Raw genomic sequence first — 26,094 nt, 5'->3', positions numbered from 1 at the left:
GATGGGAAGGAAAGCAGTATCTAAATCGGGCACCTGAATAGATTTTGGAGGGATCGAATAGTGTCCATGCACGGACGAGACACCGGGCTGGCCCATGGCCCATCCGGAGGTACCTGCCCAACCGTCCCCGTGCCGGGCAACTTGCATTCGTTTGGTGGCGTGGGCCCCGGGCCCCGGCCCGGCGCCACCCCCAGGCTGTCAAGAAGAAGGCGCGCAGCGCGCGGCAGCCCATCATCATGCGCATCGGCGAGAAGACGACGGCAACAGGCCTTCACTTTCATCAGGTTGCAGGAGGAAAACAAAAGGCAAAATTGTATAAAACCCCCCATATGTCACCTTCGGTTTGATAATCCCCCCATAAGCCCATTTGTTGCTCCCGGCCTAGGCGCAATCGGCACCCCCCCCCCCCCCCCCCGGAGCCCACGTGGCCACGTACCACGTCGGCCCGTGCCAGCCAGCGTGGCATAGTCTCGCACGTCGCAGCCTGGTTAAGACCGCACCAGGCCACCGAGCCGAGCCGGACGCGCGACGCGGCCAGCCGCTGCATTCGTCGTAGGCGAGACGGAGCAGAGGCGGCCAGGGGAACATGCGAGGCGGCGGCCGGTGGCCGGCAGCCAGCGATGAGCGGTAGCAAGCGGCCATCAGAGCAACGGTGCAAAGCGCGACGACGCGAATCGCGAGTTGATGTCGCACAGTTGTGCCACGGCGGTGCGAGGCAGCGGCCGGCAACCAGCGATGAGCGGCAGCAAGCTGCCAGCAGCGCAACGGTGCAAGGCGGCAAGCTGCGCGAGGGCGCCGGCGCGAATCGCAAGCAGGACAGATTGATGTCCCACAGGTGTGCCGTCAATCTTGGTACAGGTTTTGGGAATTAGAGATTTGTATTTTTTTGCGGGCAATTAGAGATTTGGTTTAGGTATTGGACATTAAAGTTTAGGAAGCTAGCATGAAAATCAGCTTAATCTCGTCAGGAAGCTAATTGCCGAAGCCGATGGTACTCGGATACATGTTCCGGTCTAAAGCCTGAACAATGATGTCGTACAAAAAATTCAGAATATCAGTAAGACAGAGCAATGATACACATGCCTTTCGCATATCAATTTCATTTAGCTCGTAGAGCTTGTTTTATGATAATATCTAACTAATTGGCCATTCAATCGGTCTATTGTTATTGGTAAATGATGTCCTGTGTCTTCTGAATTTTTTATTAAAATTCCTTGTTTCTTTTGCAGGTTGAGCAGAAACAAGTATTGTGGACTCTTTGCATTGGACATACAGAAGAAACGGGGTGAAAACTGGGTGCAAGATAGCACAAAAAAATGAAGGATAAGCTGAATTCCAAGAGGAAGAATTATTGTCTATGAAGAGTGGCATGATTACTGGGACTTGCAATCCCAAGATAGATCCTTTTTTGCTGTGAGAATGATGTCAACTGTCGAGGTTATGCAGATATGGATGTCATGATTCAGTAGATGTAGGTGCCATGGTTCAATGTCTGTATGTCTTATAGCTCTGCAGATGCAACACATGTTCTGAACAAGCTTGTTATGTATGTGCTCAACACCAAATCAATAAAAAAAGATGGCTTGTGTGTTCTGAACTAATAAAAAAGATGGCTTGTGTTGAGATGACACAAATATCATGGCAATGACAGATTGTTTGTTGCAGGCAAATAAAATGTAATGTTGTTTATGACACTTCTTGTACACATATATTTACAACAGGTGGTCACATGGCCCAATGTAACAAGGTTGTACAAGGCAACACAAATTACAAATGGCCACATTACCCTGTTTTGTTCACATGACTACTTCTTCCTAAGCAATCTTTCCCTTGAAGCTCTGATCCTGTCAATTGTGGGGCCTCCTTCAACATGGTGGAATGTCCCAATTCCATACCTATTGTTCATGGGTATAGCATCAGGAGGTTGCTGTGAATATATCTGAACCTCAGGCTGAGAATTGGACATCATTTGAAATTGTTGATGTGAGCTGGAAGTAGAATCATGCCTTGGCTTCCTTCCCCTCTTCTGTGGTGCACTTATCTGAGTATTTTGCTGAGATTGCTCATGTGAGCTAGAAGTTGCATCATTCTTGGGCTTCCTTCCCCTCTTCTCTTGCGAACCTTTTGTCTTGGTCCCCTCTGCAAATGTAAAAATGTAAGGCCTTTTATCATAGACAATATCAGTACCATGCCAATAGTTGTAGGCACAAGTATAGGAACTAACCCTATTTTCCACACTCTTCCTCATCTTGCAACCAGAAACATTGTGGCCAAAACTCTTGCAACGGCTACACCTGATTGCTACCCTTTTTGACGATCTTGATGCCACATGTCGCTCACCTGGAGCCCTTCTTCTCTTTTTCTTTGGTCTCCCAGGTTGTATCGTGAATCTAGGTGGATCAACACCTGGAAATGGAGTCCGCAGCCACCGTGTCTTATCTGGGACAGGCATGATTTGTCCTGCATATGCTAGCAAATATGCCTCTTTTTTGAACAAATCATCCACATATTCCTCAGGCCTATGGTTGAATGCTTGTATGGCTGACACAGCATGGCAGCACGGTATACCAGTTACATCCCACTTCCTGCATCCACACGTTCTGCTATTCAAATCAACAACGAAGGTGAATTCTGCCATCGAAACCTGCCATATGCCTCGACCAGCACAAACTGGCCTACAAAAGCTGGCAATGTGTTTCTCAAACTCCAATCTCTTTTGATAATTTGGAACAATTTGCCATTTATCCCTCTGAGCACCTTCCTCTTTAGTTGTATAGCTCTAAGTACTGCCTCTACATCCATGGTATGTAGAACCCATTTTCTACCATGATTTCCTACCCAGCCAGGTCATCCAATCCCCCTATCAACCGGCAAAACCCCCTGTTCACACAGCACAAAGTTAAGACTGCACCGCATGTTGGTTACCTACTCGTCAGTCATAGAGATGAAGAAATCCAAGAAAAAGAATTTATCTTTCAGATAATGAAGACAGAGACCTTACTTACCGAGGGCACTAGTTTTTTTTTCTGAGAAACACCGAGGGCACTAGGTGGTGGAACGTGGAAGGATAACTTTCAGAATTCCCATGGATGACATGCACTATAGTTCAGTCGTACTAGTCAAATTCAGAGTGAAACATGCACCCCATGGGCCTTGCCACGTAGTCCCTTCGGCCCAGGCCCGCCAGGACAACGGGTGGGCCGTGGTCCATATTGGACCGCTTCTACAAAGCAGGTTATATACACACCAGGCTGAAATCTCCGTCCTGCTTCGTAATTCGGCCCAACGCGCGACCCAATCGAGCCCACCAGGCCAACCCACGAAGGGAGAAACGGGCGACCTCTCTCCTCTCTGCTCCTCCAGTACGGAAAACCCCTCCGTTCCCCCAAAATCGGCAGCGGCAGAACGGGCGTCGCCACGCCTGTCGGCGACCTCTTCGAGCGCAGTGCCGCCGCGTACCAGGTGGCTAGGCGCCTCCGCACCTGACCGGAGAGACTTAATCCCTGCGCGGGCCTCCTAATTTCTTCTCAGCCACAGATCCAAGACTAGGAAGGAAGAGGATGATCACGCGACGGTTCGTGATCATCGTGGCGGAGCAGTAAAAAAAACATGTACACGGTGCACCGCCTGGACGTCTCCAAGCATCTCTTCTACCCCACGCTCATCTCGGACTGGCCGGATCTGCCGTTCTTCGCTGCAACAAGGAGGGCCACTCCGTCGTCTACGACGCCGACGCGCACTCCAACCTGATCGTGCCCACCATGAAAGGTTTCACCGGGATCAAGCCCACCGCCGTCGTCTCCACCGGCAACCCTGACGGCCGGGAAGAGGACCTCTACGTCTTGCACTCCGGCTTCCACGTCCTCGGATTTGGCCCCGCCGACTTGTTTCGTTGGCCCACCAGCCGCGAAGCCTGGCAATGGGAGTCTCTTCCACGGCCACCCTCCAACGAAGCTGTCGCCTCCCACACCGTGATCGACGGTGGCCGCACCATCTGCTTGTCATCGTTCCCAGGCAGCACACATGCAGCTTTGGCACCTGTTGCTTTGACACATGCTAGGAGGCAGAGACGAGGATTGCAAGATCATGCGCGTTGTGGCCTGTGTGACCAGGAGTCAGAGACTACAGATCACCTCTTCTCTAGGTGCCCTTTCTCTATGCATGTGTGGCATCGAGTCAGTGTAGTACTGAACCTGCACAACGCCATCCCGGCAAATGAAGTCGGACTGCTAGACTGGTGGCTCAGCAAGAGAAGCGGTGTCCATTCCGGGCAAATGAAAGGCTTCGATTCAACGTTTATACTTGTTTCATGGAAAATATGGAAGGAACGCAATGAAAGGGTGTTTGCAAGATCGCCACCAAAGGATGCCTCACAACTGCTGCAGGAGATCATTCAGGAAGGGCAACTCTGGTGCGCCTCTGGTGCAAAACACCTAGCTACCATAGGCTGGCCGATACCATCAGGTGTTTTAGATCAGCATTTTTGATTTCGGCCTTTCTGTGCCACCTGTGTTGTCGTTGCGGTGGTGTAATGTAAGCTAAAACATGCTTAAACCCGTGTGCGTGCGCCCGAATAGGCCCGATGTACAAAACTTTTTTCTTCTTAATACAAAGATACGCAGCTCTCCTGCGTATTCACGAAAAAACGATGGGACGTGAATGGTGGCACGCCGGTTACTGGGAGCTGCCGTTCATGGGCGGAGTAGCGTACGTCCCCGACCTCGAGCTCTGGCTCGGCTTCTCCCCCGAACAAGCCCCATCACCTGTGTGCGACATCGGACCTCTCTGCCATGGAGTACCTCATTTCCCTGGAGCAACCACCGGAGGTGTCGCATGTCCTGGAGGATCTCGACACACCCAGGAACTGGTTCATGGTAAGGGCTAAGCTCATCAACCTTGGTGGAGGCAAGTTTAGTCTAGAATCAAATATAAATCTATCTCATTATTTGTTTTTCCTTTTCACATGTGATCGTCGGATTTATGTGGCCGAAATTGGAAGTGTTCTTGTTAGTTCTTTTATTCATTTTTCTTCAGACGGTGTTGATTGGAAATGGTATACAGGAGGTGGTGCGGTCATTACAAAATTTGAACCTAATTTAGATGTTTCCGTAATGATATCATATTCCAACTCCGCTAGGTAGTTTGAGATTTCACCTTCGAGGGCAAGTGAATAAGCTGGTTCGAATAAACTAAGGGCGACGCATTCAGTCACTACTGTATGCAGCTTGCAATCATCGTTCCCAACTGCGGCACCAAGCCCGGAACAAGGGATTCATGTGATGGCATAGCACCTCGATGTCAATGTAGAAAGATAAACTTTTTGTTCAAAGATACTTCGTTCCTCAGTTCCTTCTCCGTGTGCACTGCAGCCTTGTGTACTGAAACTGATCCACAAAACCGAAATTGAGACTATTTTTTTTCAGACAGAATAACCAACAAAAGGACGACAACAGATTGCATATACGATCAGATATATGCAGATCCAACAAATAATAGAGTAGAATCAATCAGCTTCATTTGCCAATTAACCATAATGAGGGGATCAACATCAATTTGCCTGCTTTAATTTGCATTGTTTCTTAAACAAGTGCTAATGTAAACTTTTTCTTGACGTATCATGTAGCATGTTGCTAGTACTTTGTAGCGTGCAGCACCATGGTCTCGACAGTGAATCCCGGCCCAAAGCCCACCATCACCCCCCACTCAGAAGCCTCATCCCCTTCCTCGTCCATCCGCCGGCGCAGCTCGTCGAGCACGAATATCACCGTCGCCGAGAGCATGTTCCCGTAGTCTCTGACGACAGCTCGGCTCGCCGCCAGCTTCCGGGGCTCCAGCCGGAGAACCGAGTCGATGTGGTCCAGGATCCCACGGCTGCCCGGATGGACTGCCCAGAAGAGGTCATTCCACTTCCCCTCGCCGCCCCCAATGGCGAGCGGCGCGAGCGCGTCGAGCAGGCAGCGCTCCAGGTGCCGCGCCGCGAAGATCGGCAGCTTGGCGGAGACGTCGCCGTCGATGCCGCCTTCCCCGAGCCGCATGTTGAGAAGGTGCTCCGTCCCGGGTATCAAGGCCTGGGAGGCGGACACCATCTCGAAGAGCCGGCGCTCGCCGGCGGCGTGCACGGCGTCGGCGCCGACGACGACCGCGCCGGCGCCGTCGCCGAACAGCGCCTGCGGGATGAGGGTGTCGAAGGTGTCGTCCTCGCGGGGCGCGCGGAAGGAGGTGATGGTGAGCTCGACGCAGGCGACGAGGACGCGCGCGCCGCGGTTGTTCTCAGCGAGGTCCTTGGCGAGGCACAGGGCGGCGCAGCCGGCGGAGCAGCCGTTGAGCTGGAGCACGGTGCGGCGGACGTCGTGGCGGAGACCGAGGAGCGCGGCGAGACCGAGGTCGGCGCCTGGGGCGCGGGCCTCGGAGCTCGTGGCGACGACGAGGTGGGTGATGTCGGTGGCCGGGCGGCCCCACCTCGCGATGGCCTCCGTGGCGGCCGCCGCGGCGAGCTTTGGAGCTGCCTCTGCGACGATGTCGAGCCGCGCGTCTAGGGAAGACGAGGGCGTCCCGTTGATGAAGCCCGGGTGGGCGTTGAGCAGTTGCTCCGTGTGGTGAAAGAAACGTCTCTCCAGCCCCGTGAGCCGACCTAATTATTAACCCAATTGTTGGGAGCAGTGTCGATCGCCATCAAGTCAGAATATGAGAATGTTTCCAAAAAAAAAAAAATCATTAACATCTAGATCAAGACACTGGACTATCAACACGTATTCAATGGCGGATTTAATGAAAATTGTTTGATGTTGCAGATGTACGTTGGTGCATTTTTCTTTTACAAATTAGATCAAAGTTAAAGAAGTTCAATGTAAGACAATTAAAACTAAAATGACTACATAAAGGGAGTAACAAGCATTTTTTCAGTAGATTACTTAAGCAGCTTACGTACATAGTGTCTTGAATGTGTCTTTGAGGTCGACGAGGTGCTCCTTCTTCGTGACACGGAAATAGTAGTCCGGAAACTCGTCCTGAAGAACACAAAACGCTGGATTTGCAGTGCCAATACCGAGCACGGCTGCTGGGCCATCAGCACGCTGCGCACGCCGGATCTCACGGACCGGGGCCAATGTGCTTGGCATCGTCTTGGACTATTGGGAGTACAATGGTTGTTGTGAAGGCAAGGATATCAAGAGAGATGACTAATGAGTATGTATATGTGAGCATAAGTGATACAAGTGATGGTACTATTTATACATTGTCAAGAGGATTTAAAATATTATTATTTTTTGAGAGAAGGGTTTAAATTATTGGAACAACATCTGCCAGCCTAATTATTGCCATCCTATTTCGGTTGGAGCTGAATTATTATTGCCATATTTATTGGGAGTGGCAAGGGTGTCGTGCTATGCGATTACAAATAAAATAATACAAGTTATAGAAATGATGTAGGTACTATTGGGAGTGCTAATATACCCATATCCTGCTGTTTGTGTGTGTGAAGCGACATATACGTGCAATGCTGAGAAGTAAGCGATTACTTTCCAAAATTTCTCGAAAAAGTAAGGGGCGCACATATCTGTCATTAGCAACCACAAGTGGTTATTATCTACTACTTCCTCTGTTCTCTTTTGATAGACATATTTCACCTTGACAATACATAGACAAGAAAAACAACCTTGCTTATCATCTAATTTATGCAAAATGCTTCTCCGATCCCCATTAGTCCTCCAGTGGTCGCAGCGATGAGTCCTCATTATCGATGTAATTTATTGCCGTGGTCTACGTTGATGGAAAATAGGACTATCATTTGTGAAAAATATGATTTTTGAACTATGCTGGGAGGGAGTAACTGTTAGTTACCCGATCTATTTCCAACACTTGATCAGATGCTCCTTCTGTCCTTCGTCTTATCATCCTATAGTTGTTAACAATTTCTCTAAAAAATGGTGTGTGTGCAAAATCTAAGAAATATAGATATAGGTATATAATGTAAAAACCCTATTCATAGTTAATTTAGATAAATACCAACGTGTCTCAAATGACCATATCTAAAAAACCCTATGGGGGATATAACATATAACCTTTTGTCAACATGCTCTCCTTGAATGAGAAATCCTTATGAAAAAAACTCATATAAAGATGTCTGAAAGAAGTCAGCATTCTAATGGACACTCTCCCTAATTTTTGCAAATATTTAAGTTTTCTCATTCCAAGCCCCTCAACATGTACAATTGGTGTCATTGTTGCTGTTTATGCAGTGCTGGTTGGTGATGAGTTTGGGGTTGGTGCCAGCACGCGAGGAGACGTTCAGTTCGTGGGCACGGTCGACTACTTGCTCTACACCGAGATATATGACATTAAGATGGTCGGGTTTCTACAACTCTTCCTCCGCTGCACCATGCATCTTTGGTTACGATCTATGATCTCTTACTGCATGCATGATGTCCTAATTGAACGCTATAGAAAGTTTATTTTTTAGTTGGCAAAGCCTACAACATTGCATTAAGGTAACAAGATTGATCATGGGGTTTGAATTATATATTTACCTTCATAAAATCTGTTATAGGCAAAATAAGCTCCACAACATAATAAGCAGGCTAGAAGCCTAGAACTGTAGTACATTTCATAATGATACATAGCTAGTCAGAGTATAACCACAAGAACGAGAAAATGACCGACATTGCGCTGATTGATGTTGATGTGTAATTGTGTATATTGTTATTAAATAGGATAGGCCGTGTTTGAAAACCACCTCAGACAGTCATGGTGCTCTCTACAAATTTGGCTCGGCTGGGAAGGAAATAATAAGGTGATGTATATGTATATATACATCGATCTGAATATATACTATATATACAAACACACATATTGCATGTATACAGTTGTATACATACAGTTATAGATAGACATACTATCTAGATGTGTAAAATATCAACCCCAATATAATTCACTTGGCAAACTTCATTATTTAACAACAAGAGTAGACACATTGCACTCCGGTAGATTTTACATATTTACTAATAATTACTCAACATCACACATATTAATGCGGTACACATTATCAGTACCAGTAAGCACATATACATCTGGCTCTTGAGCTGGAGCATTCACCGAACTATTCCTTCTTCCTTCCTTACTCATTCTTAATCGATTTTGCTGAAGTCTTTGCAGCCGCGTCCTTGGTAAGGTTGAGGGACTCAGCAAAGTAATCCAAGAGTTGGCAATAATCTGGAAACTGTGCCTCATCAACTGCTAGAATGACTTTGATGGTGTTGCTGTAACTTTGGTAGTGCACGGTAAGAGCCTACAAAGAGTAAAAATCAAGTAGTATTTTTGTGAGGAAAACATGCATAACCAAATAAATATTTTTATGTTTTCTTGCATTTTTCAGCAAAAATTGGAATCGTTATATTATGCATTGTCTGGTGGATCGTTTTTGTTATTTGACAAAACTACACGACCGATGTTGCATTTAGTTTGGAAGTAACTTGAGACTTGAGGTTTTGTATGGAAGATAGATGGCTGGGTGGCTTACTTGTTGAAGCCCATAGACGCTGGGTGCAACGTAGGCAACTGGATGCCCAAATAACTCTATCCGTTCAGGTGGCCCAATCAAGCTTGAGAAAGTTATGGTTGTATTTCTGAGCACATTATTGAAGATATAAGCTCCCGCCTGGTTCAAGCGACAAGTTGCATTGCAGTGTGATTATTAGAAACATGTACACTTACAAGGAGGTAATGTGGTAGTTAATTTAATTACAAACTGGAGACTTTTGACTTGTGGAAGGTCTTTTTCAATTTGATATCTTAGAAGAGTATATGTGTAAAATGGTAGTAAATGTACCTTTGGGCCCAATATTTTGTAGATAATTTCAACAGCCATATGGATGATGACCACTTCTAGTGAACTCTTTTTCCTATCTATAATCTGTTTTGCCTTGCGAACGTATTCGAGCGGATCATCGTGCATGGCCAGATGAAATGGAAGGATGATGTACCCCAGTTGATTTCCCCATCTCACAGCATTACTCTTACCAGATTCTATCATATCAACATCCATCTGCCCATACACATATTGAAAATTAGTAATTATTATGAGCTACAAAGATATCTGATAGTGAGATGAAATTTCTTTTTTTTTAAAAAAAGAAATGTCACGGGAACGGGAAAAAAAATGGAGATCTAGCATTAGTTGCATGCCAGAAATTAAAGGCAAACATCTTACTTGTAGGCTAGTGGCTGGCCTTGTGTTGACAGGGAGTATTGATCGCAACACTACTTTCCTTGTCTTTGTGTCACCGGTTTTCCGAAAGAAATATCGTGATAGAGCAGCAGAAGTCACTCCAACTAGCACATCATTGACAGTCTACACGTATATATACAGGGAACGTCACAAAATATATGAGAGAGACTCGACTAACATGGACTACTAAAAAAATCAGATTAAAAGAGAAAGGAACTAATAATTTTTTGAATTAATCTGATAGTAATGATAACAATAATTAAAGACATGCAAAACTTGTGCAAATAAATTGTTGAAACAATCAATTGCTCTTATATACGTACACAGTTCATGGCGTTCTTGACGAACTTGACGTCGTCAAGGCTCAAGGTCCGGTGGACGAAGCGCATGCCGCGGCGCGGCTCGCCGCCATGGTCCGCTCGCTTGAACAGCGTGGGCGGATCCGTGAGGAAGATGGTGGCGACGAAGGCAGCGACGTCGACCATGGTGTGCCACGCGAGCAAGAGATACGACCAGACCCACACGACGAGGAATGTTATTAACCCGCCGGAGCGCGGCGGCGCAGGAGCGTAGATGGCTCCCGCTCGGCGCGCCGGCGGGGGCGGCGGCAGCGCGGGTATCGCCGGGTCGGCGGCGCTGCGGGAGGACGAGACGAGGAGCGTGATGAGCGCCATGCCGTCGGCGAGCGCGTGGTGCACGCGCATGGCCACGGTGGCGGCCGCCTCGGAGGTCCGGACGTCGATGAGGTGGAACTCCAGCGGCGGCCGCGTGGCGGGGTCCATGGGGAGCGTGGAGAGGGAGGAGAGGTAGTCCTCGACGGCCCGGTCCGGGTCGGCCTCGGCGCCGTCCAGCCTCGGGACGACGACGATGTGGTCGTCGACGTTCACCGCCGTGGGGACCCACCGCGGCGCGCCGTCCTTGCCCGTCACCTGGATGCTGCAGAAGTGGGGGTGGCGAGCCGTCTGGGCCGCCAGGCCCGCGCGAAATGCTGACGGGTCCAGCGGCGCGGCGAGCCCGATGGCGGCGACCACGTACAGATCCTTCATGAGTCTCTCCACGGGGCTCACGGGCTCCGACGCCGATGCCATGTTGGAGCTTGTTTCGTAGGTGGAGCTAGCTGCTGCTGCTGCTGCTAACAAGATGATGACGACCGTACATATACATACATACTCACCCATGCATGAGATCGACATGCCATTTTTTTTCTCTCCTGATCGGCCGGAACATGATCGTGACAACTTAATTAGGTTGACCACCGTGGTCCTCAGACACTTTTTGGTTGATAGCCGTCTTCTTCGTCCATACACATGCTGTTAGTTGGACGTCGGTCCTGCACAAGTTTACGTCCTCTTCTGTATGGTTTGTTATATTAGTTGGGCACCGCGGGATCATCTTGGATCTGCCGATATCCCGGCCGCCCACGCCACACTGCCCAGCCGCCGCCGCGCCGGTCATTATCAAAGACATTTCATCCATTCTGTTCTCAGATGCAAGTCATTCTAATTTTGTTCTAAATCAAATTTTTCTAACTTTAGCCAAGTTTATGCAAAAACACATCAACATTTACAACATTTAATTACTTTCGTTAAATCCACACATTGAAATATAACTTGGCAGCACGTTTTTTGGTATTATTTATGTTAATACATATTTCTCTATATATTTGGTTAAAGTTGAAGAAGTTGGACATAGGATAAAATACTAAAATGACTTACAATTTGGAATGGAGGGAGTTTGTATCATCTATCGTATACAAAGCCTTATCCCTTGTTCATTTCAATCCTGCTTGTCATAGCTTTTTCTCGTTGTACACCTTCACTCTCTCTCTCAAGCTCCAATCATAGGCTTGGCTGCGAACACAGTTCTTGCTCGCCTCCATCTTTTTTCGCCAGTGCTTAATGTGGTACACTTGTTCTCTTGTGTATATGGAATGCACTCTGTTTAACTACATCGCAAATCACTATTCAATTGCTCTAGATGTTTTTTGAGCAGATTAGCAGGATTTTTTATATAAAAAATAATAAATATATACATAAGGTGTTATACAGACTTCAAGTCCAAAAGGAGGTATACATTTAGAAATTTCTCAGCCAATTTCTATGACACCTACCAAATATCCCTAGAAACATTATAAATTGGCTCCTACGATTTTGTCGACGTCACGATAACAAAATCTTAGTGATGTTCTACGTGGGCATGGCAATTATGACAAAAAAAAGTCTTATCCATTTTTAGGTGCCAATCTTTATCATGTTAGGTGCTGCCGTCATATGGGTGATCAATTGGCATACCAATCTTTATGAGCTACCAATTATGACGTGATGTAGCTAGGTCTATCTAATTCTATAGTTATGTATCTTTATCTTATACCCAATTCTTGATGCACATCAGGCGGGTCCACACGAGACCACAAGGAGGGCACAGTCAGCCAGCTGGGATTTTTTTTTCAAATCACATGGTTAAATCCTGGAATAAATTCAGAAAAATACGAATATCAGTGCTGAGTCGAGGACTCGAACCCTGGTGAGCAGGTTCACCACAAGGAACCTTACCGGCTAATCTTGGCAGCGAGCTGTGAATTGTGTGGTCAACTGGTCAATAATGCTTATGCATGTACTGCTATACTACGTGCATGTGCTTGCATGCACCATTAATGCATACAGTTTGGTTCTCGTTGATGTCACTATGCAATCTTAATGGTGAGAACTGTGCACAACCAAGAAAACCTAATCTTTGTTTGCACACAAATTATGGCTTGGTCAAGGCAGCAGCTATCTAATTTTAGGTGAAGCTATGTTGATGCGAAAAAGGTGGAGCCAAGATCTCGAAACATGTCGTGTTCTGAATTTTTTGTTGCCAGATGATGTGCTGTGGACTACTGTTTGCTTTCAGTAAAAGGAGAGGCAAACTCGTTTAGAAAAATTATCACAAAAACCTTGTGTCTTTGATGATGGTTGAGAGATATAGAGAATGGAATTGAATCTGTTCTATTTGATGATTATTTGTATAGTGTCTTGAATATATGTTCTATAGTGAAATATATATTAACTTTGGTTCGAGGAAAAATATACAGCACACGCCGGTCCTCGTGATAACATCATGTGATATTCTACATGCTCAGGCAGTTTCTTAGGTCCGCCTATGAAAATCCATATTCACAGGCGGACTAGCCATTTCTACATGTGGTTGGCTAAATACATGTGAAAACACAGTTGCCACCCATCTTTTGAAAAATAATTTTATAGCAGTGTGAAATTAAACGTAAAATCTAGGAGACTGCATGCGTCGATTGTGATGTTGAAAGGTATCATACGATATGAGCACTTGTTTCAGTAACCAAAAAAAATAATAATTGCACAACTGAAGAGCTTAAGGGCTTGGGGGTAGAAGAGGACATGAGAATGCGTGGACGACATCAAGCTTCAACTTCAGGATCGAAGCAATAGCAGAATAGCAGCACTCAGCTGCTTGTTGATAGATCAGGGTTCAGCCATCCAATGGAAAATGCCATAGCAGCACTATATTCTAAATTTCTCGCATCTAATTAAGACCACGGAGAATGCTTGTACGTCTTTGTAGAAAGCATCATTAAAGCACATACTTTACCATGGAAACCTAGCATAAATACCATAGAAGCTATTTTATTGTAGAATGTGTCAAGTATATATGCAGATCACATAACTCATTAGAATTATTGTATGAGATTATAGGTCCTTTATTAATTTTGGTCAATTTATGTGTTGAAGACGTGAAGTATAATTGGATTACCTATCCTTTTCCATTATCTTAAACTTTTGGACCAAACTGGTTAGCCATGCAACTCAATACGAAAAAGTATAATTGGATTACCCATCCTTTTCCATTAACTTAAACTTTTGGACCAAATTGGTTAGCCATGCAACTCAATATGAAAAATATATAGGCATTTATTTATCCTTCAACACTCTAGCTACTTCACATGGAGACTCACTTAGGCCTAAAGGAACGTGCACCAATCAAGATTCGCACCGAGACCTTTGGCCCAAATCAAGGTAGAGGTCTCGAGTTCAAAACCTGATAAGCACAATAAAATAAATTGCTGATAGCTCCATGTTACATGCATGTATGAGGCTTGAGGCAGCCTCCACGTGAGAGAGAGTGATAAAGTATAAGTGAATTGTCCACTATTTTCCACCCGCTTAAGGGCCTGTTTGGATGGACTAAAACTAAAGTTTAGCCATGACTTGTTTGGAGCTAAAGCTAATTTTTAGCCAATTATTTGTAAAAGTCCACTATATCCTTAGTGTAACATCCCGCTTTTTAGAACATCTAAAATATGTACTTTTAAATTTTTTTCTCTAACTACAAACTAAACTTCTTTTCCTGAAACATTCAAAACCTATTTCGTAAATTAAATCTATGCATCTAACTCACATTTGTGTTGCATTTGATTGCTCTAGAGATCCCTCTTAAATCTTCCTTAGAAATGTTTCCTCGATGAATCTCTCTTCCAAAAACCTTAGAAACCATATTTGAATTTCATTCAAATATTAAAACTATTCAAACCCCTATAAGGCATCTACTCAATCTTAGTCATATCATCAAACTCCAAACCCTTCCAAAAGCCTCACTCTTAATCCCCAACCTACACTTCAAACTTCCATTCAAATTTGATATCCAACCGTCACAAGAATTTCCCGACTACCTCTTGGGAATATTACTATTTGCCGATGGTTTGATAGTCACCGACGGTGCATTATAACATCGTTGGCTATTGTTACCCTGATGAATGGAAGTTTGAAGTTACCTGATGACCTAAAGTTTTCATAATCACGGTCGGCTATTGTTGAAGTGACCGACGGTTCTCTACAGCCTCTCGGTAAATCCGCAGCGGACTCCACGATCTGCCCATCCTACAACTGATAGTTACCGCTACATAAGGATCGACCCATAACCCTGGCCCTCTCTCTCCATCGTCATTAACACAAAATAGATCTAAAAGCTGCCGTGGGTGCCGCTGGACTCCGAATCTCCGACGCCGGACTACACCACGCTGCTGTGCTTGTTGGTGATCAGTCCAGCGATATCACTACAGGGAATTAAGATGGCCGGCGCTATTCAGAGCAATGGGGAACACCGCCTGCGTACTGCAGGCCTGCAGCGGCAGGTAAACTTCACTGCCGCTCCCTGATCCACATCTATTTACTCATTAATTACCAGTTCGTTGCCCTGCCGGCCTTCTCCTTTGAGAGATGCGTCATGCGCACAGATGGGACAAGGACATAGGCGTAGCGCAGGTCTGTATCTTCCATACGCAGTACGTGTCCTAATCAAACGCTTGTTATGTATTCAAAATATATTTTGATTTAATTGACTAATCTCCAAAAGCCTCACTCTTAAATTATCGTCCAAACCTAGGCGTCGTGCTGCCCGACCAAAATCCTAAAATTTCCGAAAAATCTTACCCTTCCAAAATTTGATATCCAAATAAAATCTACACTTCCAACCTAGCCGTAGTGCTACCCACCCAAATCTCAAATTATCGTCCAAACCCAGTCATTGTGCTACTCAACCAAAACCCTAGAATTTCCAAAAAATCCAACCAACCAACCCATTAATTATTTAGAAACCCATTTCTAAATAATTAATGAATTATCTTTCGAATACCCAGGAATTCACCCTTAAGTATAAGGTAATTCCCAAAATACTTATCCTTTACCTTTCTTTCTATTTCTTAGGAATTTATTGGTGTATTGTTTTATTGATTGTTATTTTATGCGCTCTTATCACCCGGTAGACGGCCAGGCTCTGCTCGAAGATGAAGATCCAAAAAGCGTGAAGCCAAGAACCCTGGTCGCCCTAGGACGTTAAGGATTTTGGATGAAGGCAAGTCCTGACACCTAGTTCATGTTTTATCCTATTGAGTGCGAGAGTAATAATTTGACCAACCTAATATTGACTGCATTGTTTTAGAAATATTTTTTTAGAATATGCGCTTGCTAGAATTTCCCTTTTTGCTATTGAAATGCCACAGGCCAAAACACTCTAGGAAAACTACTTTTCCTACCAACCCATTCTATAGTAGATATGCTAGGCAAGTTGAGTCACACCCCGTAAATGGGGAATAAAACCTAGTTGGATCCTCTATGGAGAGGATCTAACACCCCACCATAAATATTTATATTTTTATAAAAAAAACTTAGGAAGGGTTTTTCCTTTGGGAATGTGTGAGTTAATAAACAAGATGATAGTAATACAAACCCTAAGTTGTATTTTGGGCCTGCGGACAACCTCTATGAAGGACATACTGCGCTGACGCTTACCCTGGTCAAGTAAGGATCGGTTCATCGGGAGAGTATTTCTTGTGACACGCACAACCATACATTCCAAAAAGGTACAGCCTTCGGGAGTGCCTGTTCATGTCAGGCCTTGATTCGAACCCTGCTAGCTGAATCTAGTCATCCATCCCAAGGGGCCAAGGTGGGCAACAGACATGCTGGAGCAGGACCTTCACAGAGTTCCAGGTCCGATCGGCACGGGTTGACTGTTTAGAGGATCGGAGACCCTGAGGGCTAGAGGCCCTGTTTTATATATTCGTGCACATTTTCAGGGATTGGATCTGCGTAGCGGATGGTTAGTGGCCCTTGTTTAGACCCTAATATATCCGTGGATGGACCTAGGGAATGCTGTTTAGAGATGAACGTGGGCGGGCATGGGTATCGTAGGTTAGTACCGCCTAGGATCAACGTATGGGCTAATCGAACGTATGGATATGTACACCTCTGCGCAAATCTATCGATAGCCGAGGCTCACAGTTATGAGCTACTTTGTTAAAGCCGCCATGATTAGTCTTTGGGTGGGAATTAGTATGATAAGAATTCCGGATGAAGGTTGTGGACCGAATTCCATAGTTAAAACCTGGGGACTGGTAGGGGAGGCAGCTTCCCCCCTAGGACCACAACCTTCATTAATATAATAATAACCATCTTAGAGAGTCTTTATAAAAACTCACCTTTTAAATCCATTTTGCATATGTGAGATGTTTTAGGCATAGGTTTTTCCTCTCAACCATATTCCTTGACCACCTCCCATATTGCATATAATATACTAGTTAAGGTTGGGATTTGCTGAATACCAACCATAAGTGGGCTCAGCCTTTCTTTCATCATACAGGTCTCCAGGTGTTGTAGACCATCCTGTTAGTGGATGGGCACCTGCGTTTCCCTTCGCTGTGCTAAGGTAAAAACCTTTCATTTATTAAATTATATGCTTTTTATTGCTTAAAATACTGAACTGTGATGGTAACTGTATTAGCCTACTAATCTAGGGACTAATACAGGTGATTAGCGGGACTCCCAAAGGGAGGTCCCCACACTTGGGAGGTGATGGAGAAAAATGGTAAGATTTTAGTGGAGGGTATTTTTGATCTTTTGCAATTCGTGTCTCAAAATAGCCCTCATTAGCTAGGTTTGGAGGGCTAATGAACTGAAGTTTAGTTGGGGGTTTGACTAATGTTTAGCCCACCTTTGGCCCCACTATTTGGATTTGGATCATAGGAGCTAAGTTTTAGCCAACTAAAATTTAACCCATTGATCCAAACAGGGCCTAAGATTTGGATTGGATTGTTAGGCAGCGCATACAACTCAATAGTAAAGCTCTGTTTGGCATGGCTCTGGAGTTAAACTCCAACAACTCTAGCAAAAATTCCAGCCAAACACCCCAGCTCCAAAACTCCATGGAGCTGTAGTGTAAATGGGGTGAAATTTTGGAGCACCTCTTTTGCAGCTCCAAAACTACCTCTTTGAACCTCCTTGTGGAGTTGGTGGGTAATTACCCACCAATACCACTGGTTAAACAAAAAAAGGTTCGTTCTATTCCTCCTGAGACCCCCCCGCGCCACATCTCCCTCCCGTGTGCCTGTTCCCCTGCGTCCACCCTCACCGCCGGCTGCCTGAGCCCCGTCGCCGACCGCCCAAGCCCTGCCGCTAGCCGCCGAGCCCCTTTGCCGCCGCCGGTCACCTGAAGCCCGCCGCTGGCCGCCGAGCCCCTCCGCCGGCCGCATCTCCCTCCCAACCTCCGCCAGCCCGTCGAGCCCCGCTGCCGGCTGCCGCCCAACGCCCTCCGCCTTCCATCCACAGGGGTTGGGCGCGCGGCGATGGCGGTGAGACGAGGTAGGGGTTGGGCACGCGGAGCGGCGGCGTTCGTGGCCATGGCGGCGATGGGCGCGGGCTGGCGGTACAGGTAGGATGGGGCCTCCGTGGTGGCGGCATTCCGTGAGGCCCGCGACGCACTGGGGCCATGGGCGGCGCCGACCTATGTGGCCGCACATGCGCTCATGCTTGCACTCTGCCCTCCCTACGCCATCTTCTTCGAGGGTGGCGTCGCGTGCTTCTTCTCCACCAAGGTTCTCAGGGCATCCAACTCCTTCTAGATCGAAAGATCGCGACACTTCTCCTCTTCTCTTTCCCTTTCTTCCCTGCTCTGTCATGCTCTGCTGCGTTCCTGAGGAAGAAAAGAGGGGGATAAGAGGATGACAGGTGGGACCATGAGTTGGGAACAAGAATGGCAATTCACCTTCAAACTCCTCTTTTCTGGAGCTGTGGACATCCAGCCAAACACTTCCATCAGACAGCTCCAATTCCACCCAGAGCTGGCTCCACCTGGAGTTCTGGAGTGGAGCAGCTCCACCCAAAGTTGGAGCCATACCAAATAGAGCCGGACTTCCTATTACTAAAAGGAGGTCAAAATTAATAAGATCAATACCCAACACTGCAAGAGGCATGTGCAGATTTTTCTTCTCTACTAAAATTGTAACACCATTTCAAAATGGATCCAATTTGTAATATGATGGTACCTAACGGACTGGAATGAAATAATGTTCCAGCTATATAAACCCCACAAGCAGCTACCGCACAAGCCCACAACACAACAAAGAGCAGCAAACATAGATAGGCTGAATTAAAAGCAGAACGAGCTACAGCTCACCACGCCATGCATGCCAACAAGAACTGTGTGAATAATTTTGTCGGCGACGTCGACGTCGACGTCGACCTCCACCCATTCCTTCTCCGGTACAAGGACGGCCGCGTCGAGCGGCTGTTGAGGAGCCCTTTCGTGCCTGCTTCCGAGAACCCGACAGCCAACCGCGGGGTGGCGACGAGGGACGTCGTCATCGACCCGGGCACCGGCGTGTCGGCGCGCCTGTTCCTCCCCTCCCGCGCTGCCATGGCCGCCGGCGGCGGCAGAAGGCGGCTCCCCCTCGTCGTGTACGTCCACGGCGGCTCCTTCTGCACGGAGAGCGCCTTCTGCCGGACGTACCACCGCTACGCCACCTCCCTCGCCGCGGCCGCCGGCGCGCTCGTCGTGTCCGTGGAGTATCGCCTCGCGCCGGAGCACCCCATCCCCACGGCCTACGACGACGCCTGGTCCGCTCTCCGGTGGGCGGCGTCCCACGCCGACTCCTGGCTCGCCGACCACGCGGACCCGGGGCGCACGTTCCTCGCCGGCGACAGCGCCGGCGGGAACATCGTCTACCACACGGCGGTCCGGGCCAGCCGCGACGGCGTCGGCATCGAGGGGGTCGTCATCGTGCAGCCCTACTTGTGGGGCGCCGAGCGGCTGCCCTCCGAGGCGGCCTGCGGCGACGGCGCGGCGGTGCTGCCGGCGTACGGGGTGGACAGGCTGTGGCCGTTCGTGACGGCGGGGCAGGCCGGCAACGAGGACCCCCGGCTCAACCCTCCCGACGAGGAGATCGCGTCGCTGACGTGCCGGCGCTTCCTCGTCGCCGTCGCCGAGAAGGACACCCTGAGCGAGCGCGGGCGCCGCCTGTTCGGCCGCATCCGTGACTACTACGCGGTTGCCGGCGGCGAGGCGACGCTGGTGGAGTCGGAGGGCGAGGACCATGGCTTCCACCTCTACAGCCCGCTGCGCGCCACCAGTAGGAGGCTCATGCAGAGCATAGTGCGCTTCATCAACCAGCCGCCGGCGCCGGCGCCGGATATGAACGGCGGCTTGCATTGGCATGCATGGGCGGAGGAGGGTAAGAAGATTAACAGGGCATCGACGATGACGACGACACCCGAGCATGTCATACTAGGCGTGCCTAGCAGGCCGTTTAGGGACTTATTTGGCTATGGGATGGACATGAAACAACATTACGGTAGCACGACGACCTGCATGGCATATGGTGGTACATCAAGAATTGGAGGACATGGCAAAGCTGGTGCATCCAAGGCAAACTATGGGCTATTTACAGCGAGGCCTAACAAGGCCTACAAGGGACCCTCAGCAGCAGCAGCAGCACTACCCGGCACTTATGTTATCAAGAACTTCTAGTTCGTTCTAGCGCATGAAAGAGCCGTATGTCATGCGCGTACGCACGCACTCTGAAACATGTGGTAAATGTACTTATACTATTTTATATTGTATTAATAAATAAAAGGGAAGAATTGTATTTGTACTAATAGCTCCTTTATTTTAGAACTTTGATTATGTTAGAGTCTCAATGCAAGTAAACCATTTAAAATTTTATGAACGTCAAATAAGAAAATTAGAGTTTCTCCAACAGCGCAAAATGATACCAAAGGATTGGTCATTATATATACTTCCTCCGTCCCAAATTACTATTCGTTTTGACTTTTCTAGATACATAAGTTTTGCTATGTATCTAGACATAGTATATATCTAGGTGCACGTCAAAAGATATGTATTTAGAAAATTCAAAATGAATAGTAATTTGGGACGGATGGAGTATTTTCTTATTATATATGTACTTACTTTAGTTTATTATTATAACATTATTTAAACTTCATGACCATTACAGGCTGATCATTATTAAGGTATCTTGGCAGGTACACATGATATGAATCCGCGTTCAAACCATTACTGATATGACTGATAGAGGTATTAGAATAATTTTAAGGACCCAACCATCTATCAACTACTCACTCCATTTCAAAGTGCAGGTCGTTTTGACTTTTTTAGATTCATAGATATTATTATACATCTAGACATGCACTATATCTAAAGTCAAAACGACCTACAATTTGGGACGGAGGGAATAGTAGTAGTTACAATGTTGTTCAAGTTCTAGGTCCATCTCTATGTCTTTCTAGAATAATCCGTATCGTCAAACTCGTTAACCATTTGTCGAACCCTTCTTCTAGGTATATTCCTCTATACGCCTCCCGCATCAGTTCTTGCCTCCTTGTAACCATAGTTTACAGTGATACACGTATATTAAACAACAATGTCACAGTCATAATATGATAAAAGTACAATATCAGATTTGAACCATAATAAAGTTGCTATCAGGGAAGTTTCAGTGAGAACGGTACTAGTTATCTTGGTCAATTAGAGTTTTCCTTGACTAATCTTCCCTAATTACAAACCAAAGACTACATTGTTGTTATGCTTGATGGGTCTGGAGCCTGCTCGAGCGGATCGATCAGAGTCGGAGTAGAAGTCGAGCTTGAGCGAACTTGTCTTCCTCACATCTGACCAGGTTAGAAATTGAAAATTTGTTGAAATTCTCGACGAGATCATTGATGTCTTGCTGTTGGAGCTTCATGGTGGAAAGCTTCTTCTTCTTCGGGGCTGGTGCCGTCTGCGACATAGAACCATGAGCCGAAGATGAACATCGTGCCTTCTTCAAACGTGATGATAGGCTTGATGATAAGTTGTGCCATCGAGTTCGCCAGGGGATCATCGGAGAATTCCCCTATTTGGAGCGCCAACTGTCTGTATGTAGACCGGTAACCTACTGAGGGGTATCCCGAGGTAGTGGATTTTTTAGTGGGTTTCACCGAGATCAGGAACTCGAAGGTGAAAACTGACACACGATTTAGATAGATTTGGGCTACTGAATTGTGTAATACCCTACGTCCTGTGTGTTTGTATTGCGTTGGTTGTATTAAATTGCTTTGAAGGGGGTCCCTGCCTTGTCTTATATAGTCGGTGGCAGGGTTATATGTCGATTGATAACAAGAATACTAGTCGGATACGACTAGAAGAGTCCTACTCTTATTACAACGAGTACTTTCCTTATCCTCAACTAGTTACTTCTATTACATGTCCACTACACCATCCTGCACTATATTCTCCATGTTAGATACGTCTTGATGCCCAGCCCTGTTTTCTCGACTGTCCAAACTTGCTGGTGGGCCCATACATCACGACATCCATGTTCAATGTCCTGTACAAAATGTGTTATTTTTAGTTTGCTGCTAATAAAAAGAAAATCATTTTTCAATTTGCCATGAAAAAGAAAAATACTCAGTCTTTCCCTACTCGAGTTTCTACACTCCGGTCTAAGCTTTAGCATCTCCTATTTCTTGTCTACGTTTGATCAATTATGATTTGTGTGCGTTCAGTCAAATCTACTACTTATGCAAGGTCATGAAGGATGTAGAGGATCTTCAGTAATCAGTCCACAAGTAGCATTGCATTTGGACTTAAGAAACACAAGAAAGCACCCCAGCGATGTTGTGGTGAAAAAACGCGGCCACTTCCCTGGTTCCCCGCCTTAGAAGTGTGGCAGCCAAGAAATGACGGAGGAAATCTGGGTCCATTTCGCAACGTGAGACTGACTGCAACTGGGTCATCACTTTTTGACTCCATCAAGGAACTGGGGGGGGGGGGGTGTTAATTTAATTTGCGCATCTAGGACTTCCAAAAGGTTAAGAAGAATTGAGACACAACCTCTCATAGATCGAATTGCAGCAAAACTACCTGCTTGGAAAGGGAAACTGATGGACATAGCTGGGAGGGCCACACTGGTGAGATCAGTTCTTTCATTCATGCCAACATACTTTCTGACTGTTTTCCCCTTGCAAAAATGGGCCAACAAAAAGATTGACAAGATAAGAAGGAGTTTTCTCTGAAAGGGAGCAGAAAATACTAATGGGGGATATTGCCTTGTGAATTGGAAGAAATGTATGCTACCTAAAAGTCTGGGAGGGCTGGGCATTCTGGATCTTCAATTATTCAGTACAGCACTAAGGTTAAGGTGGCTATGGTATGAATGGAAAGATCCAGAGAGGCCTTGGGTGGGGTCTTCCACACCTTGTGACAATACAGACAGGCAACCATTCAGGATCAGCACTATTGTTACTGTGGGTAATTGAGCAATTGCAAAGTTCTGGCACAACAGCTGGTTGGATGGAAGAGCCCCATGGACATTGCATCGAATTTGTACAAGTTGGCTTGGAGGAAGCAACGAACAGTACAACAAGAACTCACAAATTACAGTTGGACGAGGAGCTCTGGCGTATGATATCTTCCAATAGCGCTGGTCTGCAGATGGACTACACAATGCAAAATCGGCATCTCAGGCGCAGCTCCAAGGAACTTTCTCAAATGGACAGCATCAAAACATTTGGAGAGCCCACGCTGAAGGGAAATAAATTTTTTTGCTTGGCTGCTTGTCCAAAAGAAAATCCTCACAGCAGATAAAATGATTAGCAGGAACTGGACTTGTTCAGAAACATGCTCCCTATGTGATCAAGCTCCTGAAACAAATGTGTGTTGCCTACAATGCCCTTTGCAAAAGAAGTGTGGCTGCTGCTCTACAATTGGATGGGCTAGGGTGCCAGATTTCTATTAGGCAATGAGGATGACATTCAGAAATTTGTAGTGAAACTCTTACGCCGATGCAAGCAAAACAGCGAAGATCAGTAGCAGCAATATTAATGTACGTCACTTGGAATATTTGGAAGGAGAGAAATCGAAGGATCTTCGAAAACACAACAATGCGGCTAGATCAAGTGTTCGGCTTAGTTCAACAGGATATTCTCACTCGTCGTCAGCCGTGCGGCACTCCATGGATACGAGAAGACATAATTCACCTCTAATGTCTACACGCTTACCATTTCCCCCTGGATGTATGAGTGTACTAGTTCATTATGTAATCGCTATGTAACTGGTAAACAAAACTTCTATTCCTCTTAAATGCAAGCTCCTGCCAATGTTTAAAAAAAATAATTTGCATATCCGTAGTAATAAAATCCAACTGCTTGTGGTAGGAGTGGAGGAGTCTCGTAATCACGAGTTTGCTCAGCTTGGAGTTGCGCGGGGTTTAGTCTTGATGACCTTTATTGGATGGCCCATTCCTTCGGGCTGAGATCGAAGCGGCCCTCAGACAAATGCACCTCGCTTCCAGCCCAGGGCCTGATGGATTTGGTTCAGGCTTTTACAAGGCTGCATCGGATGTGGTCACGGCGCGGAGATCCTACTATGTAACTTCCGGTTGCCCGTTTCCTTCCGGTGTTCGAGATTCGTGCCCACATTCTCATCCATCGGATGCTTTGCATCTTTCCGAGCCCTATTGCCCCCATCTTCTCCACCATCTCCTACCACTCCCCATCTGCTTGAGCCGCCGCCGCCTCTGTTCGTTGCGTGTGTGCCGCGCCCGCCACCGCTCCCATGCATGCCGTCCCACCGACGCTCAGCTGCGGCTGTGTGCGCATGCGCGCCGCCCCAAAGTTCCGTCGCCGTGGCTCCCATGTGCGCCGCCCCGACGCTCCGCCATGCTGCGGCTCTCATCTCCGCCGCCGTCGACCACTCAGCCTGCGCGCCCTGCCTCCGCTGCCGCGAGCCGCAGCCCCACGGCAGCCCCGTTCCACTGGTTCCAAAATGTGTCACCAGTTTCTCCAAATTGTGTAAAACTCAACACCCCGAACACGCAATTCCAACATTTGGAATCCACTATTTCAACAGTTTGATTACACTATTTCAACATTTTATATAAAAAAAAGTTTGATTATACTCTTTCAACATTTTATATAAAAAATGTTGAAATAGTTTTTCGAAAATGTTGAACTAGGTTGGATGAAATGTTGAATCGTGTATTTGAAAATGTTGAATGCAAATAAATGCAGTTCACCATTATTTTGAAATCAAATATAATGTTGTATACAATTTGAAAAATCCGCACGTTTAGAAATTTCCGGCAAGGAAACAGTGGTGCTGACGTTTGCCGTAGTAGTAGCTCAGTCTTCGCAGCAGGCGTGGAATAGAATTTCTACTTGGGCTTTGCTCGGTGTTATTGGGCTTCAAAGTTCGCTAGCTTAACTAGCTACCAGAAGTTAAATAGGAGCCCGGCCCGTCACACGCTGTTGTTGCTCCTTTTTAATTTTTTTTTCCTGCCGGGCCGAGCTTGAGCGCATAAATTGTTCGTACCACTAAAAAGGAAACGGCTCATGCCCCTGAAGCTTTTCGGCCTATCTCCCTTGCAAAACTGTCCCGTCAAGCAGTGGAGGATCCAGGAACGGAGCAAAGCGGGTGCTATATATTGACAAGTTAAAAATCTTGCTTTCTTCAGAGTTCGAGCTAAATACTCCCTCCGTTCCAAATTATAGGTCGTTTTGACTTTTCTAGATACATATATATTATTATGTATCTAGACATAGGGTATATCTAAGTGCATAACAAAGTCTATGAATCTAATAAAGTCAAAACGACCTATAATTTGGAACGGAGGGAGTAATATCTTAATCATGACAAGCTACTTAAATATTTCGCTTGAACAAGTAATAAATAAAGAAGCTTTGATCCATAAGGTCTATCTTTATATAGTGCAATTTAGCCAATTAAGGGTTGACAGATGAATTTTTTGGGGCAAGGGGGTGCTGCAGCCTGCAGCAGCCTCAGCACGGGGTGCAGATCCGCCCCTGCCGTTAAGTGCATTTCCGAAGTGCTCACTAATAGGCTTTAACCTCTGATCCCGTCGCCCGTTGTTGGTGGTGATGTCACAGGTCGTAATGTTGCGGAGAACTTTGCCCATCGCTACTAAAAAAGGTTTAAACAGCATTCGTAGGGGTACAGGGCTGGCTAGTTGAAACAACATTTGCAGGGTGGGTGCATTTATATGGCTAGTTGAAACAGTATTTGCAGGT

At 46.5% G+C, this 26,094-nt stretch overlaps 3 protein-coding genes and 1 long non-coding RNA gene across 4 annotated transcripts; 2 read left to right on the top strand and 2 right to left on the bottom strand.

Annotated features, from left to right (window-relative positions):
- The first annotated feature begins 433 nt into the window (after positions 1 to 433).
- LOC117845499 (uncharacterized) lies at positions 434 to 1,799 on the top strand. The gene is made up of 2 exons (XR_004638072.2): positions 434 to 835; positions 1,230 to 1,799. It is a non-coding gene; the product is annotated as an uncharacterized lncRNA (long non-coding RNA).
- Positions 1,800 to 5,493: 3,694 nt separating this feature from the next.
- On the bottom strand, positions 5,494 to 7,188 carry LOC117845854 (bisdemethoxycurcumin synthase). Its single transcript, XM_034726935.2, has 2 exons — positions 6,929 to 7,188; positions 5,494 to 6,631 (listed from the first exon to the last, which is right to left on the bottom strand). Exons 1-2 carry the CDS (start codon positions 7,116 to 7,118, stop codon positions 5,631 to 5,633), a joined length of 1,191 nt encoding a protein of 396 aa, XP_034582826.1. The 5' UTR covers positions 7,119 to 7,188; the 3' UTR covers positions 5,494 to 5,630.
- Positions 7,189 to 8,922: 1,734 nt separating this feature from the next.
- LOC117845651 (wax ester synthase/diacylglycerol acyltransferase 4) lies at positions 8,923 to 11,365 on the bottom strand. The gene is made up of 5 exons (XM_034726714.2): positions 10,546 to 11,365; positions 10,205 to 10,345; positions 9,824 to 10,039; positions 9,515 to 9,652; positions 8,923 to 9,283 (listed from the first exon to the last, which is right to left on the bottom strand). The coding sequence occupies exons 1-5, from the start codon at positions 11,308 to 11,310 to the stop codon at positions 9,113 to 9,115; spliced, it is 1,431 nt and encodes a 476-aa protein (XP_034582605.1). The 5' UTR covers positions 11,311 to 11,365; the 3' UTR covers positions 8,923 to 9,112.
- Positions 11,366 to 19,136: 7,771 nt separating this feature from the next.
- Positions 19,137 to 20,664, top strand: LOC117845934 (probable carboxylesterase 13). Its single transcript, XM_034727009.2, has one exon. The coding sequence runs from the start codon at positions 19,193 to 19,195 to the stop codon at positions 20,534 to 20,536; it is 1,344 nt and encodes a 447-aa protein (XP_034582900.1). The 5' UTR covers positions 19,137 to 19,192; the 3' UTR covers positions 20,537 to 20,664.
- Positions 20,665 to 26,094: the final 5,430 nt, after the last annotated feature.

This window comes from Setaria viridis, chromosome 2, assembly GCF_005286985.2.
Source record: "Setaria viridis chromosome 2, Setaria_viridis_v4.0, whole genome shotgun sequence".
Lineage (NCBI taxonomy): Eukaryota > Viridiplantae > Streptophyta > Magnoliopsida > Poales > Poaceae > Setaria > Setaria viridis.
Note: the sequence above shows the minus strand (reverse complement) of the source record. Positions and strands in the feature narration are given on the sequence as shown.

Coding starts and splice junctions, on each gene's coding strand:
- LOC117845854 (XM_034726935.2), bottom strand. CDS start 7,118: ATGCCAAGCACATTGGCCCCGGTCCGTGAGATCCGGCGTGCGCAGCGT. Junction 6,632..6,928: donor AGACACATTCAAGACACTAT/GTACGTAAGCTG, acceptor GTTAATAATTAG/GTCGGCTCACGGGGCTGGAG.
- LOC117845934 (XM_034727009.2), top strand. CDS start 19,193: ATGCATGCCAACAAGAACTGTGTGAATAATTTTGTCGGCGACGTCGAC.
- LOC117845651 (XM_034726714.2), bottom strand. CDS start 11,310: ATGGCATCGGCGTCGGAGCCCGTGAGCCCCGTGGAGAGACTCATGAAG. Junction 10,346..10,545: donor TCAAGAACGCCATGAACTGT/GTACGTATATAA, acceptor ATATACGTGTAG/ACTGTCAATGATGTGCTAGT. Junction 9,653..9,823: donor ACAAAATATTGGGCCCAAAG/GTACATTTACTA, acceptor CGCTTGAACCAG/GCGGGAGCTTATATCTTCAA.